This window comes from Phyllobates terribilis, unplaced genomic scaffold, assembly GCF_046119375.1.
Source record: "Phyllobates terribilis strain yellow unplaced genomic scaffold, ASM4611937v1 Scaffold_168__1_contigs__length_4147262, whole genome shotgun sequence".
Taxonomy (NCBI): Eukaryota; Metazoa; Chordata; class Amphibia; order Anura; family Dendrobatidae; genus Phyllobates; species Phyllobates terribilis.
Genome location: NW_027362928.1, coordinates 2010221 through 2029554, shown reverse-complemented (window position 1 = coordinate 2029554; position 19334 = coordinate 2010221). Strand labels below are relative to the sequence as shown.

Below are 19334 nucleotides of genomic sequence, written 5' to 3'. Positions count from 1 at the left end.
TTATTAAACCTGACAGGGCACACCTGTGAAGTGAAAACCATTTCCGGTGACTACCTCTTGAAGCTCATCAAGAGAATTCCAAGAGTGTGCAAAGCAGTCATCAAAGGAAAAGGTGGCTACTTTGAAGAACCTAGAATATAAGACATATTTTCAGTTGTTTCACACTTTTTTGTTAAGTATATAATTCCACATGTGTTAATTCATAGTTTTGATGCCTTCAGTGTGAATGTACAATTTTCATAGTCATGAAAATACAGAAAAATCTTTAAATGAGAAGGTGTGTCAAAAAAATTGGTCTGTACTGTAGGTAGATAGATAAGAGCAGCAATCACCCACTTATACAAATGAGTACCATTACATGACAGAAATACTGTTCAAAACACCAAAAAAGAGAAATGGACTTATCTGATCTCTAGTCCATCTGAGGTCACGGTAGATGCCTTGGGCGATGTTTCCTTTAAATCCCTCAATAGGTAACTGTCCAGGACAAATCACAGAGGTTCCACAATGTTTCAAAGTATGGTTCCAAACACACCAGGCATCCGCTTTTCCAATCCCTCTTTTCGCCGCACTTCCGCAGAATAATTGGTAGTGCTGTGGATTTTTCCGCAATGATAATCCGCAGCGGAAATTTCCGCATGTGCACAGCACATGCGGATTATCATTGGGGAACATGGCAGACCTTCTACCAAGCATTTTTAAGCGTTTCTGCAGCGGAATTGCCGCTGCGGAAACGCTTAAAAAACGAATAGTGGGCACACAGCCTAAAAAAAATTATTATAATTAATATTGTGCCAAATTAATTTCACGTGAACTATCACATGATCTATCACAGGGGATCATGTGACATGTCACATGATACATCAGGTGTGTGTGTGTCCTGGGCCCTTGCCACTCTTAATCCACTCCTGGCCCCCTCACACCACCCACACAGCCCCCTGGATGCCCCTCACACCACCCCCCCTTTATGCCAGCACAGCATTTATTCACATGGTCAGTTCTCCCCGCCTCAGTCCTCACAGCACAACGCTGAACACGAGCTCCTCATCACCAGTCCTCCTGTCCCGGCACAATGTGCGCACTGCTGCAGCTGCAGGTGGAATAGTGTCCACTGGACTGAGAAGGCCCCACCCCTTCCAGTGACGTCATGATTCCATGAAATCACTCCTCCCCCTCAAGACATCAACTCCAATCTAGACGCTCCCCTGTTGCTGAGGCATGGTGACGCTGTAGCTGGGTGATTGCAGTCAGAGTAGTGGTGTTTGGCGTCTGTACTACAGGTAAGAAGATGGGAATGTGCCAAGGTGATTACTACATTCAGGACAATAAGTAGCTAGCTGTAGGTGTGCAGAATCCCACTTCCAATATTGTCAGGCTCCCGCACCCCCTGGTGTCGTGGGCTGTCGGGCTCCCGCACCCCCTGGTGTCGTGGGCTGTCGGGCTCCCGCACCCCTTCGTGTCGTGGGCTGTCGGGCTCCCGCACCCCCTCGTGTCGTGGGCTGTCGGGCTCCCGCACCCCCTCGTGTCGTGGGCTGTCGGGCTCCCGCACCCCCTCGTGTCGTGGGCTGTCGGGCTCCCGCACCCCCTCGTGTCGTGGGCTGTCGGGCTCCCGCACCCCCTCGTGTCGTGGGCTGTCGGGCTCCCGCACCCCCTGGTGTCGTGGGCTGTCGGGCTCCCGCACCCCCTGGTGTCGTGGGCTGTCGGGCTTCCGCACCCCCTCGTGTCGTGGGCTGTCGGGCTCCCGCACCCCCTCGTGTCGTGGGCTGTCGGGCTCACGCACCCCCTCGTGTCGTGGGCTGTCGGGCTCCCGCACCCTTCATGTCATGGGCTGTCGGGCTCCCGCACCCCCTCGTGTCATGGGCTGTCAGGCTCCCGCACCCCCTCGTGTCGTGGGCTGTCAGGCTTCCGCACCCCCTCTTGTCGTGGGCTGTCAGGCTCCCACACCCCCTGGTGTCGTGGGCTGTCAGGCTCCCACACCCCCTCATGTCGTGAGCTGTCAGGCTCCCGCACCCCCTCGTGTCGTGGGCTGTCAGGCTACTGCGCCCCATCGTGCCGTGGGCTGTCAGGCTCCCGCACCCCCTGGTGTCGTGGGCTGTCAGGCTCCCGCACCCCCTGGTGTCGTGGGCTGTCAGGCTCCCGCACCCCCTGGTGTCGTGGGCAGTGGGGCTCCCGCGCCCCCTCGTGCCATGGGCTGTCAGGCTCCCGCACCCCCTGGTGTCGTGGTCTGTCAGGCTCCTGCACCCCCTGGTGTCGTGGGCTGTCAGGCTTCCGCACCCCCTCGTGCCGTAGGCCGTCAGGCTCCCGCACCCCCTCGTGCTGTGGGCTGTCAGGCTCCCTCACCCCCTCGTGTCGTGGGCTGTCAGGCTCCCGCACCCCCTCGTGCCGTGGGCTGTCAGGCTCCCGCACCCCCTCGTGCCCTGGGCTGTCAGTCTCCCGCACCCCGTCATGCCGTGGGCTGTCAGGCTCCCGCACCCCCTCGTGTCGTGGGCTGTCAGGCTCCCGCACCCCCTCGTGTCGTGGGCTGTCAGGCTCCCGCACCCCCTCGTGCCCTGGGCTGTCAGTCTCCCGCACCCCGTCGTGCCGTGGGCTGTCAGGCTCCCGCACTCTCCCCTTGTCGTTGTATGTGGAGAAGATTAATACATATTTTCATTTTTCAGGTTTTCTCTTATAAAACAAGATCCCTGAGCTTCTGTCTTTGACCGAAAAAATGGCGTCTGACAAGTCGCTGCTGTCTGTAGAAATGAACACAAACATGGAGGAAGCGCTGTATGAACAGATGCTGATGAAGGTACGAAAGATGAATTGGAGAGGCCAGCAATCACAGGGTGAATGTCTCCTCCGTCAGCCGCCGGGGGCGCTGCAGTCTCCAACATTTACCTAATGTGTATTGTTGGCTTTAGACTCCTCACAGTTGTACTATTTTGGTGCAGGAAAAATCAGTTTGCAGAACCATCCTGTTCATGTTACTCACTGATTCTCACTTGTTGCCTCATTTCAGGCCAAACAGGAGATACAGAGCAGAATACCGAACTTACCAGAAAGCAGACAGATCAGACCCCAATCGGGTGAGATGAGCGTCCTCTGATTATTATCCAGATTACTTTGTGCATATTATGTGACAGATACCACAGTGGGGCAGTGGGGTCTTATTGACTGCAACGGTCACATGATGCAACCAACGTGGGGGGTCACATCGTTTTTTCTTATACAGTTGGTTACATGTAAATGCTGCTTGGCTTTTGCCAATTTTATTGTATTTTTGTTCACTTTTTGTTTTTATTTCTGTGTTAGGTTTCTGCATTAAAACTCGCACATCCAAAAATACCAAAATCTTTATTAACATCTGCAAGTCGAACCAGATCCCAGCGCCCCCGGACCTGACGGAGCAGGAGTTAGTCAGCATCCTGGAATCTGATGATCCCTCTGGCTATCAAGTCCCCATGAGCCTTGGAGAGCCCCATGTTGAAGTTGATAATAGTACGGTTTTTTTTAATACAGCGCGTCTCTTTTTAAAGGGGTAGTCCAGAGATATCCTTAAAGGGGTTAAAATAGCAAGTATTACAACTTACTAATCCTCAATGGTCAAAGGTGCCATCTCCACAGGTTCTGGTAGGTCCACTTCCAGTCTGCGGAATAAAGTTTGACATCTTGTTGTTGACTTTTGAACTTTTTTGGTTTAGATTTGGGACTTAAAGGGATTGTCCACTACTTGGATTCCCCTTTAAGAACTTATACCACTTATTCATAGCAGCCCTACTAAGGTCAATGGATTGAGTCGGCACCGCAAAGTATCTAAGTCCTGGTGCACTTTGTCCTACAGGTGGATGCGGCTGCACTGCATACGACATAGTGATTAATGGCACCTTCTTTGAGAAAATTAAGGTAACTGCAATTGCTTATTTCGACATACGAGCTGTCTGCTCTCCTTTGTGTCAGCTCCTTACTTTGTATTTTTTTTATTAGAATAATGAGCTTTTCAGGGAATTTTTTATCACCGTGGCCATGGAGGGACTAGAGAACAAGTACCAAATGGAGCTGTCAAGAGGTAACGACCGCATCACTGATATTTTCCTTGATTTTTTCCATCGACCACACAAGGACTTGTTCTTTCGTGGAGCAAGTTTACCATATAATATATTGAAAATTTTTATGTACCAACCTGTTGTATGGCACCGTATCAAATGCCTTTGAAAAGTCCAGATAGACAACATCCACTAAGTTTCCCTGGTCCAACCTAGAACTTACCTCCCCATAGAATCTTTTCAGATTAGTTTGCAGGACAGATCCCTCATAATCATATGTTTAGGTTATTCTTATTGAGGTGCTCCAGGTTAGTATCTCTTAGCAAACCCTCAAAGATGTTGCCCACAGTACAAGTTAAACTTACCGGTCTATAAATTCCAGGCTCAGATGTTATCCCCTTCTTGAATATTGGTACCACATTTGCTATGTGGGTGTAACACTGGTGGGTATGGACCCACTGCCCCACGGGAGGGTTGTGACTAGGTGTCTACTGGGTCTCCACTAGAACCTCTGGTGGTGAGGATAGACTGGGCCGCCGATAGACACCAGGTACCACTTCAGGGCAGTCCCCGGGACTGTAGCAGCATTCCGGAGGTACCAGGGTACCAGACACAGGAGAGCGAAGACAAGGACTAGGTCAGACAGTCTGAGATCGGGGCAGGCAGCACAGGTTCAGGATAGAGAAAAATGGCAAGGGGGACAGGGGTTTTTGATACCAGAAAACTCCTTTAACGCTTGCAACCTCTGTTGCTTGACTGCAACTCAAACAGTCAAATCAGTCAGTAAGAATTTAGGGCACTTCCATGGCGATATTTTGCATCAGTATTTGTTAGCAGATGCCAGGAGTGGATCCAAAACAGAAGAGGTGAAAGTGTTTCAGTTACTATTTTTCACTGTGTTTGTTCCCCTCTGGTTTTCAGCTTACAAATACTGATGTAAATTAGTGCCCAAAATACTCACTGTGTGAATGAGGCGAGGAAGCTGCTTGTAGTACTGTAATAGAAGTCCTTATTCTGAGGATGAGTGCTATAATTCTTGTCTTCTCTGCTCCATCAAACTCCCCAGAGCAGGGGCAACCCCTGGGGCAAAACTGCTGGCAGCAGATGTCCAGACGTATGACTCAGTGAAGTGTGATGGACCCCGACTCCCAAACAAAATGAATCAGACACATACAAAATAAATACACAAAGCATTGCAATTAGGTGTCAAACGTTCTCAACTTTATTTAAATTTACATGACACCGAAAATGGCACAACCCTCGACTCACGAAGAGTCACCCTCCAGCACTCAGGAGAGGAAAACCCCCTGTGGAGGAAACCTCTAGGGAACCATGGCTGGAGGGCTGCCCTTCCCTTGGGCTTAGAGAGTTAGTGCCGATATAAGACAGAGTTTTAGAATTTCTACATATTTACAGAGAACGACATAACAAATATAGACTATTGTAACGGGTCTGGGAGGCGGAACCTCTGAGCTACTATACAAGGGGGCAGCCCTTGTAAGGGAGCGGGTGGCAGTCTCTGGATGAACGGACAGGGAGATACGGCAAGTGATCAGGGCAGTCTCTGGGTAAAGGGTAGGTACGACCTGTGATGGCAGAGCCTCCGGGTAGGCTAGCAGGCAGATGGTAGATGTGTGCTCCCAGGTGAGCAAGCGAGAGTCTCTGGAATAACAGGTGGTCACGGCACGTGACGGCGGAACCTCCGGGCTGGCAAGCAGGCAGGTAACGGAGAAGCGCTCCCAGGTGAGCGGGCAAGAGTCTCTGAAGTAGCTGATGGTCACAGCACGTGACAACGGAGCCTCCGGGCTGGCAAGCAGGCAGGTAACGGAGAAGCGCTCCCAGGTGAGCGGACAAGAGTCTGAAGTAGCTGATGGTCACAGCACGTGACAACGGAGCCTCCGGGCTGGCAAGCAGGCAGGTAACGGAGAAGCGCTCCCAGGTGAGCGGGCAAGCTGGTCCATAGACAGACTGACCGGAGTTGTAAGGCAGACCGTCGGACCTCAGGAAAGTAGGCAGGTAGCTGATGTGCGCTCCCAGGTGAGCGGGCAGGCTGGTCCTTCAGACAGACTGACAGGAGTAGTAAGGCAGACCGTCGGACCTCAGACTGGCAGACAGGTAACAAGTATTCAGGCAGGAATCAGGCAGGTAACTGGCAGGAAACTGGCAGGTAACTGACAGGAAACTGGCAACGGGACCTGAGGGCTGAAGCACAGGTGAGACACAGGTGCAAACAACATTGCTCGGGCACCTCCATTTTGGAGGAGGTGCCTTATATATGATGAAGTCCTCCGGCCATTGGCCGGGGACTCCTTAGGACGGCGCGCGCGGCCCCTTTAAGAGGAGGGGAGCGCGCGCGCGCCCTAAGCACAGGGGCCGGGAAGGAGCGCGCGCTGAGAGCAGAGCAGGAGGAGGACGCCGGGAAGGAGCGCGCGCTGACAGCAGAGCGGGGAGAGGACGCCGGGCACGGAGCAGAGCGGTGAGGGGAGCAGCGTCCCTGCCTAGCAGAGGGCAGGGACGCCAGCGCTACAGTACCCCCCCCTTTAGGCCCCCCCTTTTTTAGGCCAGACAGAAATTTAGTTAGGATGAGAGGGACATGGATGTTCTCCCGGGGCTCCCACGTTCTCTCCTCAGGACCAAACCCCTTCCAATCTACCAGAAAAAAGGTCTTTCCTCTTACCCTTTTGGTGGCAAGAATGTTCTCTACCTCAAACTCGTCCACAGCAGAAACCGGAGCAGGAGGCGTACCTGTAGACTTGGAAAAAGAGTTAAGTACCACAGGTTTGAGGAGAGATACATGGAAGGAGTTAGGGATCCGTAAGTTGGCCGGGAGTTTCAATTTATAGGCCACCGGGTTGATCTGACTGATGACCTCCAGTGGGCCGATGAACCGAGGCCCTAACTTATAGGAAGGGATCTTGAGCCGGACATATTTGGACGAGAGCCAGACTTTATCCCCAGGACGGAATTGAGGAGGGTCCAGACGTTTTTTGTCAGCGTGTCTTTTCATACGCTCGGAAGACTGAAGGAGTGCGGATCGGGTACTCTCCCAAATGGAGGAAAATTTGCTAACGAGAGATTCCGCAGCCGGGTTGTCCACCGAGGTGGAGACAGGAAAAGGAATCCGAGGATGCTGACCAAAGACTACAAAAAACGGGGATTTGGAGGAGGATTCGCTCTCGTGATTATTGTAAGAGAACTCGGCCCATGGTAGGAGATCCACCCAGTCAGAATGGTGGGCATTAACGAAGTGTCGGAGGTAACTGGTCAGGTTCTGATTGATCCGCTCCACTTGACCATTGGACTGTGGGTGGTAAGCGGAAGAGAAGTCCAGGGTGACGTCTAGTAGTTTACAAGTGGCTCTCCAGAAGCGTGAGGTGAACTGTACCCCACGATCCGACACGATGTGGAGGGGCAGGCCATGAAAACGGAAGATGTGACGAATAAAGTCTCTAGCTAGCTCTGGTGCAGACGGGAGACCTGGCAGGGGAACGAAATGAGCCATCTTGGAGAAGCGGTCAGCGACCACCCAAATGACCGTACAACCGGCAGAGAGTGGGAGGTCGGTTATGAAGTCCATTGCAATATGCTGCCAGGGGGCAGCAGGTACTGGGAGCGGAAGGAGGCGACCGGCTGGCAGATGTCTCGGAACCTTGTTGCGGGCGCAGGACACACAGGCAGAAACAAAGTCTATTACATCCTTGTGCAGGGTAGGCCACCAGTAGTGCCGGGAAATAAGCTGGAGGGTCTTCTTCTGACCAGCGTGGCCAGCCAGTTTGGACGAGTGACCCCAGTGAAGGATCTTCTCCCGATCAGGTACTGATACGAACGTCTTTCCGGGAGGAAGACGATTTAGACTCACGGGAGCCACCTGCATTACTCTGGCGGGATCGATGATGTGTTTCGGATCTTCCTCGAGATCAGATACCAGAAAGGATCGAGACAAGGCGTCCGCCTTGACGTTTTTGTCAGCCGGGCGAAAATGAAGGACAAAATCAAAACGAGCAAAAAACAAGGACCACCGGGCTTGGCGCGGGTTAAGTCTCTGGGCATGCTGGAGATAAGCCAAGTTCTTGTGGTCAGTGTAAATTATTACCGGGTGAAGAGCCCCCTCAAGCAGGTAACGCCACTCCTCCAATGCCAGTTTGATGGCCAATAACTCTCGATCTCCTATGGAATAATTGCGCTCTGAGGAGGAGAAGAGTTTAGAGAAGAAGCCGCAAGTTACCATCCTCCCGGAAGAAGATTTTTGAGTAAGTACCGCTCCAGCTCCAGAGGAGGAGGCGTCCACTTCCAGGAAGAACTGCTTGTTGCCGTCCGGGCGATGCAGCACCGGGGCGGAAGAGAAGGCCTGTTTTAAGGAAAGAAAGGCTTCTTCTGCTTCGGGCGGCCACTCTTTGGGATTAGTACCCTTACGGGTGAGCGCGGAAATTGGGGCAGTCCGGGAAGAGAAGTGTGGTATGAAGAGGCGGTAGTAGTTGGCGAAGCCCAGGAACCGCTGAATGGCCTTCAGCCCCTCCGGTCGAGGCCATTTCTCGATGGCAGACAGTTTCTCTGGATCCATTCGTAGGCCGGTCTGAGAAATAATGTAGCCCAAAAACGGAAGCGAGGTCTGCTCAAAGAGGCACTTCTCGTATTTAGCGAAGAGGTGATTCTGCCTGAGCCTGAGCAGGACCTGACGAACGTCCCTCCGGTGAGTCTGGAGATCCGGAGAGAAGACCAAGATGTCGTCCAGGTACACCACTACGCAGGAGTAGAGAAGGTCCCGGAAGATGTCATTGACCAACTCTTGAAAAACGGCAGGAGCGTTACAGAGACCAAAGGGCATTACCAGGTATTCATAGTGGCCGTCCCGGGTGTTGAATGCCGTCTTCCATTCATCCCCTTGACGGATACGAACCAGGTTGTACGCCCCACGGAGGTCTAGTTTGGTGAAGATTCTAGCCCCCCTCAGACGATCAAATAATTCTGGAATGAGCGGAAGGGGGTACTTATTCTTCACCGTGATCTGGTTTAGGCCTCTATAGTCTATACAGGGACGGAGAGAGCCGTCCTTCTTTTTAACGAAAAAGAAGCCTGCTCCCGCCGGGGAGGTAGATTTCCGGATGAATCCCCTGGCCAGATTCTCCTCAATATATTCGGACATCGACCGGGTCTCAGCAGCGGATAAAGGATAAATACGCCCACGGGGAGGAGTAGTACCGGGTAACAGGTCGATGGGACAGTCGTATGGTCTATGAGGGGGTAATGTCTCTGCCTCCTTTTTATTAAAGACATCAGCATAAGACCAATAAGGAATTGGAAGTCCAGGTAGATTAGCTGGGGTAGGAGAGGGACGGACGGGATGGACGGGAACCAGGCAGGTCTTATGACAGTCTTGTCCCCAGCGAAGGACTTCTCCGGTTTGCCAGTCAAGCACGGGTGCATGTCTCTGGAGCCAAGGCAGACCTAGCAAGAGGGCGTGAGAGAGTCCAGGCAGAACATGAAAGGAGATACTCTCAGAATGCAGCATTCCCACCTGCAGAGTAATGGATTCGGTGATGAGTTGGATGGGGCGTGGTAAGAGCCCCCCATCCACGGCAGCCACAGACAAGGGTACAGCCAGAGGTTTGGTGGGGATGCGGTATTTCTCTACCAGGGACTGTGAAATAAGATTCCCGGCTGCTCCAGAGTCCAGTTGGGCTAGTTCGAAATAACGGTTCTCCCCGTAGACGATTGAAACTGACAACAGCAGGGATGGAGAGGATTTATTCTTGTCTAGGTGGACCTCTCTGAGCGAACCTAGACACAGGCGTTTCCCGACCTTTCCGGGCAGGCACGGATCTGGTGCTCCTTACTGCCACAGTAGAAGCAGGTCCCCTCGGCACGGCGTAAGTCCTGACGGGTCTTGACTATCTTGGTCTGGTCGACCTGCATAGGCTCAGGAGGGTGTACCTGGTTAGACACAGAAGGAGTGACGGGTTTCTGAAAAGTAGGAGCTAGACGTGGTAACCTCCTCTCACGGGTGACCTCTCTGGCACGCTCCTGGAACCGTAGGTCAATCCGGGTGGCAAGAGTTATTAAGTCATCGAGAGTGGTAGGAGTGTCCCGACCGGCAAGTTCATCTTTAATACGGCCGGACAGACCCTCCCAGAAGACGGAAACCAGAGCGTCGTTATCCCAGGTCAGCTCCGAGGCAAGGGTACGGAACCGTATGGCATATTGGCCCACGGTGAGACTCCCCTGACGGAGGCGTAGCAACGATGATGCAGATGAGGTCTTCCGTCCGGGTTCGTCGAAGACTTTCCGGAAAGCCGTGAGAAAAGCAGGCAAGTTGGACACCAGGGGGTCTCCTCTCTCCCATAGAGGATTTAGCCAGGCCAGGGCCTCCCCGGTGAGATGGGACATGATGAAGGCAATTTTGGCCCGGTCGGAGTTAAACTGGTAGGACAAAAGTTCAAAATGCAGGGTGCACTGATTTAAGAAGCCCCGAGCCTGGACGGAGTCGCCTCCGAAGCGAGGAGGTGCAGAAAGCCGGGGTCCGGGGTAGGATACCATGGTATTAGTGGGCAGCGGAGCTGCCGGATTGCAAGATATGGCACTGGCGGAGGTTGTTGGTGGATCAGACAGAGTGTTCAGGCGAGTATTAACATTCCGCAGGTGACCCAGGATGGCCTCCTGTTGGGACCTCTGACGGGACAGTTCAAGACAGAGGTCCGAGAGCGAGGGAGCTTGGGTGCCACCGGGTTCCATGGCCCGAGCAAACTGTAACGGGTCTGGGAGGCGGAACCTCTGAGCTACTATACAAGGGGGCAGCCCTTGTAAGGGAGCGGGTGGCAGTCTCTGGATGAACGGACAGGGAGATACGGCAAGTGATCAGGGCAGTCTCTGGGTAAAGGGTAGGTACGACCTGTGATGGCAGAGCCTCCGGGTAGGCTAGCAGGCATATGGTAGATGTGTGCTCCCAGGTGAGCAAGCGAGAGTCTCTGGAATAACAGGTGGTCACGGCACGTGACGGCGGAACCTCCGGGCTGGCAAGCAGGCAGGTAACGGAGAAGCGCTCCCAGGTGAGCGGGCAAGAGTCTCTGAAGTAGCTGATGGTCACAGCACGTGACAACGGAGCCTCCGGGCTGGCAAGCAGGCAGGTAACGGAGAAGCGCTCCCAGGTGAGCGGACAAGAGTCTGAAGTAGCTGATGGTCACAGCACGTGACAACGGAGCCTCCGGGCTGGCAAGCAGGCAGGTAACGGAGAAGCGCTCCCAGGTGAGCGGGCAAGCTGGTCCATAGACAGACTGACCGGAGTTGTAAGGCAGACCGTCGGACCTCAGGAAAGTAGGCAGGTAGCTGATGTGCGCTCCCAGGTGAGCGGGCAGGCTGGTCCTTCAGACAGACTGACAGGAGTAGTAAGGCAGACCGTCGGACCTCAGACTGGCAGACAGGTAACAAGTATTCAGGCAGGAATCAGGCAGGTAACTGGCAGGAAACTGGCAGGTAACTGACAGGAAACTGGCAACGGGACCTGAGGGCTGAAGCACAGGTGAGACACAGGTGCAAACAACATTGCTCGGGCACCTCCATTTTGGAGGAGGTGCCTTATATATGATGAAGTCCTCCGGCCATTGGCCGGGGACTCCTTAGGACGGCGCGCGCGGCCCCTTTAAGAGGAGGGGAGCGCGCGCGAGCGCGCGCGCGCGCGCCCTAAGCACAGGGGCCGGGAAGGAGCGCGCGCTGAGAGCAGAGCGGGAGGAGGACGCCGGGAAGGAGCGCGCGCTGACAGCAGAGCGGGGAGAGGACGCCGGGCACGGAGCAGAGCGGTGAGGGGAGCAGCGTCCCTGCCTAGCAGAGGGCAGGGACGCCAGCGCTACAACTATTAATGTGATAAACTGGATGTGGGAGAGATCTGACTGCGATATCTGTCACCACATTTGTAGCTGGAACGAATTTAGTTGATCTGATTTCCCAGATGGATCTACCACTTCTCCCTTACAGATCCAGCTCCGTCTCTCAAGAAGTTGGGTACTTGGTTACAGGGGTTGCTCATTATGGATAACCCCTAATAGGATGAGTATCCCCCCCCCCTCCCAATTTATCACCCATTAAAGTCAAGGATCCATCCATGAACTCCCAAAGAAGAGCAGCTGTTTGTACATAGTAACAGAAGGGGATCCTGTTTTGGGGACCCCTCGTTCTGTTACCTTCCCTTCCCCCCGGGGTGTCTAAGAAGACAACCCCTTTCCCTGCTAGAACCTCCAAATTACACCAACGTTGGCACATTACGTGGGGTGGTCAAGCTCAAGGTCCTCAGGCGCATCATCAGTAATGGCGCTGATCGTGGCAGCGCGGCATTCTTTTATGGAATCTTCTTTATGACACTTGTTTATGCCCTCACAATAGTTGTCATGATTACTACAAGGGCTATTATTGATGCAGGGTCCAAGTATTAACCCTTTCATCATTAGTAATTCACTTTCATTATGGAGGCAAATAACTGCACTTGTTACCAAGCAGGAGTCTTATAATTACGGCTTCCCTTAGGCACCATAAGAAACATAGATTATAGAACATACGTACAAGTGTTTCAGGAGTGTTTTGCACTTTTTAGATCCATAGATTGGGCTTATAACTAGCACTTTACAAAGCAGAAAATTAAGAGGAAATTACTTGTAAAATAATATTATAGGGAATTGCATTTCAAGCATTTTCCTAATGTGCATTCTGCATACTTGCATAGTTACATAGGTTGAAAAAGTTTGAACTTTAATGTCCTTGGTCTATCTCCAAAGTTATCCATTTTCTTTTTACTAGATTATTTATAACCCACAATGTCATGTTTTGTTAAAAAAGTATCCAGCCCTTCTATAAATGCTGTTATACTATCTGCCATTACTATATCTTGTGGTTGGCATTCCACAGTCTGACTGCTCTAACTGTAAAGAATCCTTTCCTATTAAGTTGCCAGAATCGCTTCTCCTCCGCTTGTTATGAATGTTCCTGGTGCTTTGTAAGGTCCTGGAAAGTGATAAGTCATGTGCCAGTACTATGCATTGACCACATATGTATTTATACATATAAATGTATATTTATGAAGGAGATGATAATTACCCTTCATAGAGGTGTTACGATCATTCATAAATTGCTTTCATAGGTTTGATCTCCAGGATTAGGAGAGATTTGGGGTGTAAACGTAATAAACAATGAGTAAAACATCAAAGCAAACGAAAAAGGGTTTGTGACCCAAACTGGTAGGTGAGACCGGCTAGCCCCATATTATACGAGGTCACAACCAGGTTTCGCCTGAGGAGGGCAGCACTAATGAGTCCTCAGGAGCGCATAACCCTGAAATATGCAGCGATTCTACACTGCCCATTATAAAAGGGTTTAATATGCTACTTACTACCATGTTTTAGCTAAGATACAAGGCATACTTGTAAGGAGAGATGAAAAAGGTGATGGGGGACAACATATAAATATACTGAGGAACTCTATACACTAGTGGCCAAAATTGAGGCAACACCCCCAAGATTTATGAATTTTTAGCATTTTGCCAATACAAATACTAATTTCATGAATGTTTTTGATTTCACAGTAAAGTTTTTAAGTAGAAATAAAATCTCATATAGAAACACAATATTAGCAGGAAATTTGTTCATTTGTCAACAAATTGGACACTATTGTCACTCAGATGACTGTGGGAGAAAAGCCATTGATTTGTCCTATTTTCATATCTAACACTAAATGTTAATACTCAGTTGGACAGCCCTCGGTCTTGATGACTGCCTGGCATCTACTTGGCATGCTATCTACCAGTTTGTGTAAATCAGATGGTGTGATGATATGAAGCCATGATTTGATGATGGCTGCAATGAGTTCCTGCTTGTGTGAAGCCCGCTGTTTTGACACCGCTCTTTTGAGCCGAGCCCAGAGATTCTCAATAGGATTGAGATCTGGGCTGTTTCCTGGCCAATTCAATAGCTGGACATTTTTGTCCTTGAACCAAGAGAGACATTTTTTAGCTGTATGGCATGGGGCTCCATCTTAAAATAAACGGTGTCCCTTCACCAAATACATCATGTGCCGAAGGAATGAGTTTAGGCTGAAGGACTTCCTTGATGTACTTTTCAGCATTAACTGTTCCTTCAATTACCTGCAGCCGACCACCTGCATCTCTGGACACGCAGCCCCCTACCATAACACTCAGAGGAGGCTTCATGGTGGGTATTGTACCCTCTGGCAACCAGTCCTCTCCAGGTCGTCGTCGAACGTAGCAGACACCGTCGCTGCCAAAGATGGATATGCGTGTCTCATCGCTCCATATAACATTTCTCCATTGTTCAATGGTCCATTTACAATGTTCTTTGGCCCCTGCAGACGTTTCTGACGCTGTGAGGCATTCAGAAATGGCTTTTTACCTGGTATTCTGGCTCTTAACCCCGCATTTACCAATCGTCGTCGAACCGTCCGATCAGACACTGTCACTCCGGTGTTGACAAGCTCCTTGTTGATGTTAACAGCAGTTTATTTCCTGTTATTTAGGGCGATTCTAACAATTCTTCTATCAGTCTGAGGAGTTGTAGCCTTCTTCCTTTCTCTACCTGGTTTATTCTTTATCGAACCAGTCTCTTGAAACCGCTTACACACTTTGAGAACGAAAACATGTAATTGCTTACCTTCTGATGACAAACTGGCATTAAAATATAAAAACCGCATTTTAATCGCACAATATCTGTCTTAAATCACACCCAGGTCACTATAAACCAACATAGAATACATATGGCAGAAGAGGGCGTGTGTACAAGTAAGTAGGTCAGTGAAAACCTCCATTAAATATTGGTGATGGTGAAAAACTGAAGGTGTTGCCTCAATTTTGGCCACTAGTGTATAACACAAAATATAAACAAAAAAGAAAGGGAAGAACATTTCTGCACAAAAAACCTGTCGCTCGGCAGGAAAATCCCCTTGATATTGCGTTTTTTGAGATTTTTTTTGTCCCGTTCTTTAGAAACGCTGCAAAAATACTGAAAGAATAGACATGAAACTGCTTCAAATCTGCAAGGATTCACTTTTCCTGCTTTTCCTGGTACTATCAAACATAGCGTTTTTGGGAACATGGAGCTCTATATTACAAATATGTCCGTCCCTCCAGTTGAAAGAAATTAACATTTTCCTGGAGGGAAGTTTATATTTTACATTATGTCAGTTTTTGTCTATCAATGATAAAGTGCAGTTTGCAGCAATTTTTATTGTGACATATACCCAAATAATTGACGAAAATATTTCAAATTTAACGCGCGTCGGGCGGGCCTGCGTGCTCTCACATGCCAGAGCTGAGTTTCAGTTCCAGTCCGACCCTGTTAATCATCTATGGTTTCCCTTCAGAGTGGAAAATGCCGAAAAATCGGAAGTTCCTGGGATCCATTTTTGAACAGAATATCAGAACCAAATCAAAACCGATGATTCAGGAAATGAACATAATGGGATAAGTCCCAACTCTAAGGTACAAGTCTATGGCATACAGTCTGTAAAAGACGACAGAGTAGGCTGCTGTTGAGCATCGGTGGCTTCTTCTCTGATGTTCCTCGCTCATCCATGCAGTACATGGTCGGCCATTCAATTGATTGGATGTCTTATAATACCACATTTCCTCTAGGTACACAAAGTATGAAGAGCGCCACTCCTCCTGGTGATAGGTTATAGCCAACAGAAGCGGCAGCGCCACTCCTCATGGTGATGGGTTACACCCAACAGATGGGGGAGCGCCACTCCTCATGGTGATGGGTTACACCCAACAGATGGGGGAGCGCCACTCCTCGTGGTGATGGGTTAAACCCAACAGATGGGGGAAGTTGCAGAATGGCTTGTTATGGTGCAAGAACAATGTGGACATTGTTTTTTTTTTTGTTTTAACTATTATGCCTTTATGGTCTTTATTTTTTTCCTACAGACCCTCCCAGCTAACTCCAAGCAAGTCCCTCATCTCAGAAGTTGAAAGGTTTGGGTTACTTTGAGGTTTAATGCATGCATTTACTTTTTTTAGAATCCCATCTTACAAAAGATATAGGATATCCAACTTCTTGGACTCCAAGAATAAGGGGGCTGCAGCCTGGAAGTAACCCCGCTGCCCTTTTTAAAGAATATGCTGGTGTGGGGCAGCTACCCAGATTTTCACTGTGCAGGAGAACTGCAGCTAAGCCCATTCACTTTGCTGGATCTATGCTGTCGTTCCGCTGCACAGTGGAGGCCATGATGCCAATGTGCAGAGAATGACCCTGAAAGGGGCTGTTCCTCTTTACCAGCATCAGTGCCCCTTTATTATATTAGAGATTGACCCCAACAGATCATAAATTGATGGTGTACCCTTGCAATATACTGCTTCCTTCCTTTTTTTATCAGTTCACCCGTGAAACCAGATTACATGATTGTGGCGGAACCTCCTGTAGGACACCCAAGTTTTCTGGTGGCTGAAATCTCTTTACCTAAAGTGGTGAGACCCTCATATGTGGTTTAGGATTGTGACCTTTTCGCATTTCATGTGATTTCCAAAAGTCTTCCCTTATTAAAAGTCTGTGCCAACCTCGTGCTACCGGTCCTCCTCTGCCAACTTTTATCATCACAGCTTTGATGTGTCCACAGTAGCCAATTGCTGGCAGCTGTGACACATTTGCTGGATGATGATGATATAATTTTTTTTTCATACCATGGTGGGTTGTTTGCAAGCTGTTGGAATGGGAAAGAAGATCTCTGTAAACGACTCTGTCAGCAGAGAACGACTGTTCAAACCAAGCACAGACGCCCAGTGCTTCACGGCGGGACCAGTCATTTATATAAGCCTCCCCCCCTGCTTGTTTCCCCTCCATCTCCACCATCACCTCTTCTTTGACAGTTCTGGCTTCATAGATCCAGAGAGGAGATAGAGGGAAAACAAGCTGGTGCGAAGATGTATATATTATTATTATTATTTAATTATATAGTGCCATTGATTCCATGGTGCTGGTGCATATAAATGATGTTATAATGATGATAGAAATGATGAAAGAGGCTTGTTGCAATAGTGTAGAACACGCCGCTCTTTATTTTTTCTATATTAATGCGACATTTGGAGGAATCGCACAGAAAATGCTTTAAATGTATTTATTTTTTAATTTGATTTTTCTCATGTCCATGATTCACATTGCGTTAAATGAGGCATAATGAAGATTAAGAATGTTTCAGCTAATGTAGCCTTCATCAGACAGGATAATGTAGCTTGAGGGGACCCACTTGGTTAAATATAGGGGTCAGTTCTGGTCTTCCCAAAAAGCAGATTAAGTAGTCACCACACGGGAATCTGGTGATTACGGGGTTTGCTTTTGGGGACCCCAGATTTCTTCATATAACCGAGTGGGCCTTCTGCCTAATGAAGGCTACATTATGTGAAATTCTGGTACCATTCATTATGCCTCACTTAAAGGGGTTGTCTGGCACTTTAATATTGATGACCTATCCTAAGGATATTCCATTAGTATTAAAGTGGTGGACAACCCCTTTTAATGCAGTGTGAATCCTAAAAAATATTTTTCAGCATTTTCTGTGAGCAGTTCCTCCACGTGTCAGATTTAATGTATGAGACGTGTGGAGCTACACAGTAACTTCTAGTTGGCCACGTATCAAGATAAAAGTTTAGATTTTTGTGCACTTGTTGGTTACAACTTTCTTTCCCGTACAGAAGCATTCAGCGACATAAGCGTTGTTACCACGCTGGTCGTCTCTTTACAGTCTTCTGCTAGATCTCTTGTGTTGGACTTGGGTGAAGACAGAATAGTCAGACGTCCCGATTTGTATCATCTAGACGTCTTCATTCCTTACAATATCATCCAAGAACAAAGTGGAGCTCAGTTCAACAAGGACAGTAAGGTGAGACAATTAAGCAAAGCTGGACATGTCTTATAGCCCATTCTGAAATCTCCTTCTTAAAGAGGTTCTCTGAGAAAATGTATAAAATAAAATTTTAAAAAATGTATACATTTATTTAGCAAAAATAAATTCTTTTAATTAGTGGATAATTCTATGTGAATACTTTTATGCCCAAAAATGGCAAAAGTATTCTTGGAGTGATACCTTTATTGGCTAACCAGAAAAAAAAATATATGCAAGCTTTCAGAGCACAGAGGCTCCTTCTTCAGGCAATATTACAAATGAATTCTTAACATTTGTAATCCTGTCTGAAGAAGGAGCCTGTGTGCTCTGTAAGTTTGCATATATATATTTTTTTTCTGGTTAGCCAATAAAGGTATCACTCCGAGAATACTTTTGCCATTTTTGGGCATAAAATTATTTCCATCAAATTTTCTGGCTAACACGGTACCACAATATAAATTTGTACTGTACATCACAATTAGGGGATAATAATTGCATATGGACATAATGGCCAACGATGTCAGCAGCCATCCATCCTAGATGGGTGAAGGTAAACTGATTGAGACGGACATCTCTGACCTACCTGTCGGAATCAAGAACGTGCATCTGTCATTGATTGACTGACTGATCACGTCCATGAGTCAACATGTTGTAAACCTGTCATGATGAGTGAGCAGATAGGATGCTGCCCCTCATCCTGACAGGAACTTATCTATCACAACATATAGTTGCCCAGAGACATCTGAATGCTTCGGCTTTCCTTTATGCCATTCATCAAACATGTCGTATATTTTGTGTATAGCGAGTCACAAGCCTCACACTGCTCTGTGTCTTATCATTTGGTTCTATGAGCTGCAGTAAAACGTGACGTATATTCCAGGTGCTGACGATCACAATGCCGGTCCAGCCAGCATAGCGGTGGGCTCAGAAGATCGGCTTTGGAAAGCGTTCCTCTTATATAGATCCAGTGGATCCTACTTACATTCGCTGCTGTTTACATTGTATGGTTACAATTCTATTTAGACTTCAATATGACTCCAGAATAAATTTTTGTCTTTCTTATACTTGCCGTATATTTTTCCCAAGGAAGGGGTTTAGGTATTGTGCTTTTTTTTTTTATTTCTACTGTAATATTTCATAATATCTGTGAATAAGTCTTGAAAATAATTTGCATTGAAAAGGTTGAGATCCTCTGAATCTACAGGGATTTTTAGGAATTAAAAATCTACAGCAGTAAATCTGCAGCAGAATTTACATTTTGCACCATGTCTGGATTTAGTAGCAGCTGCCCCTTTAAATGGAATATGTCAGCAGGTTTTTGCTATCCCATTTGAGAGCAGCATAATCCGAGGCCCTGATTCCAACGATGTATCACTTACTGGGCTGCTTGGTGTTATTTTGATAAAATTGCAGTTTTTTTTTCTCATGCAGATCTCTGAATGC

General features: G+C 48.7%; 1 protein-coding gene across 1 annotated transcript; it reads left to right on the top strand.

The window, feature by feature from the left end:
* The first annotated feature begins 2673 nt into the window (after positions 1-2673).
* On the top strand, positions 2674-18807 carry LOC141207945 (PIH1 domain-containing protein 1-like). Its single transcript, XM_073664511.1, has 10 exons — positions 2674-2788; positions 2999-3065; positions 3292-3477; positions 3821-3882; positions 3964-4045; positions 15375-15469; positions 15938-15987; positions 16389-16479; positions 17751-17888; positions 18772-18807. Exons 1-10 carry the CDS (start codon positions 2708-2710, stop codon positions 18805-18807), a joined length of 888 nt encoding a protein of 295 aa, XP_073520612.1. The 5' UTR covers positions 2674-2707.
* The last annotated feature ends 527 nt before the right edge of the window (positions 18808-19334 follow it).

What these genes read in the sequence shown, in the direction of transcription:
- LOC141207945 (XM_073664511.1), top strand. Translation starts at nt 2,708, where the DNA reads ATGGCGTCTGACAAGTCGCTGCTGTCTGTAGAAATGAACACAAACATG. An exon ending in ATGAACAGATGCTGATGAAG is followed by an intron (nt 2,789 to 2,998) that starts GTACGAAAGATG and finishes GCCTCATTTCAG; the next exon opens with GCCAAACAGGAGATACAGAG. An exon ending in CCATGTTGAAGTTGATAATA is followed by an intron (nt 3,478 to 3,820) that starts GTACGGTTTTTT and finishes TTTGTCCTACAG; the next exon opens with GTGGATGCGGCTGCACTGCA.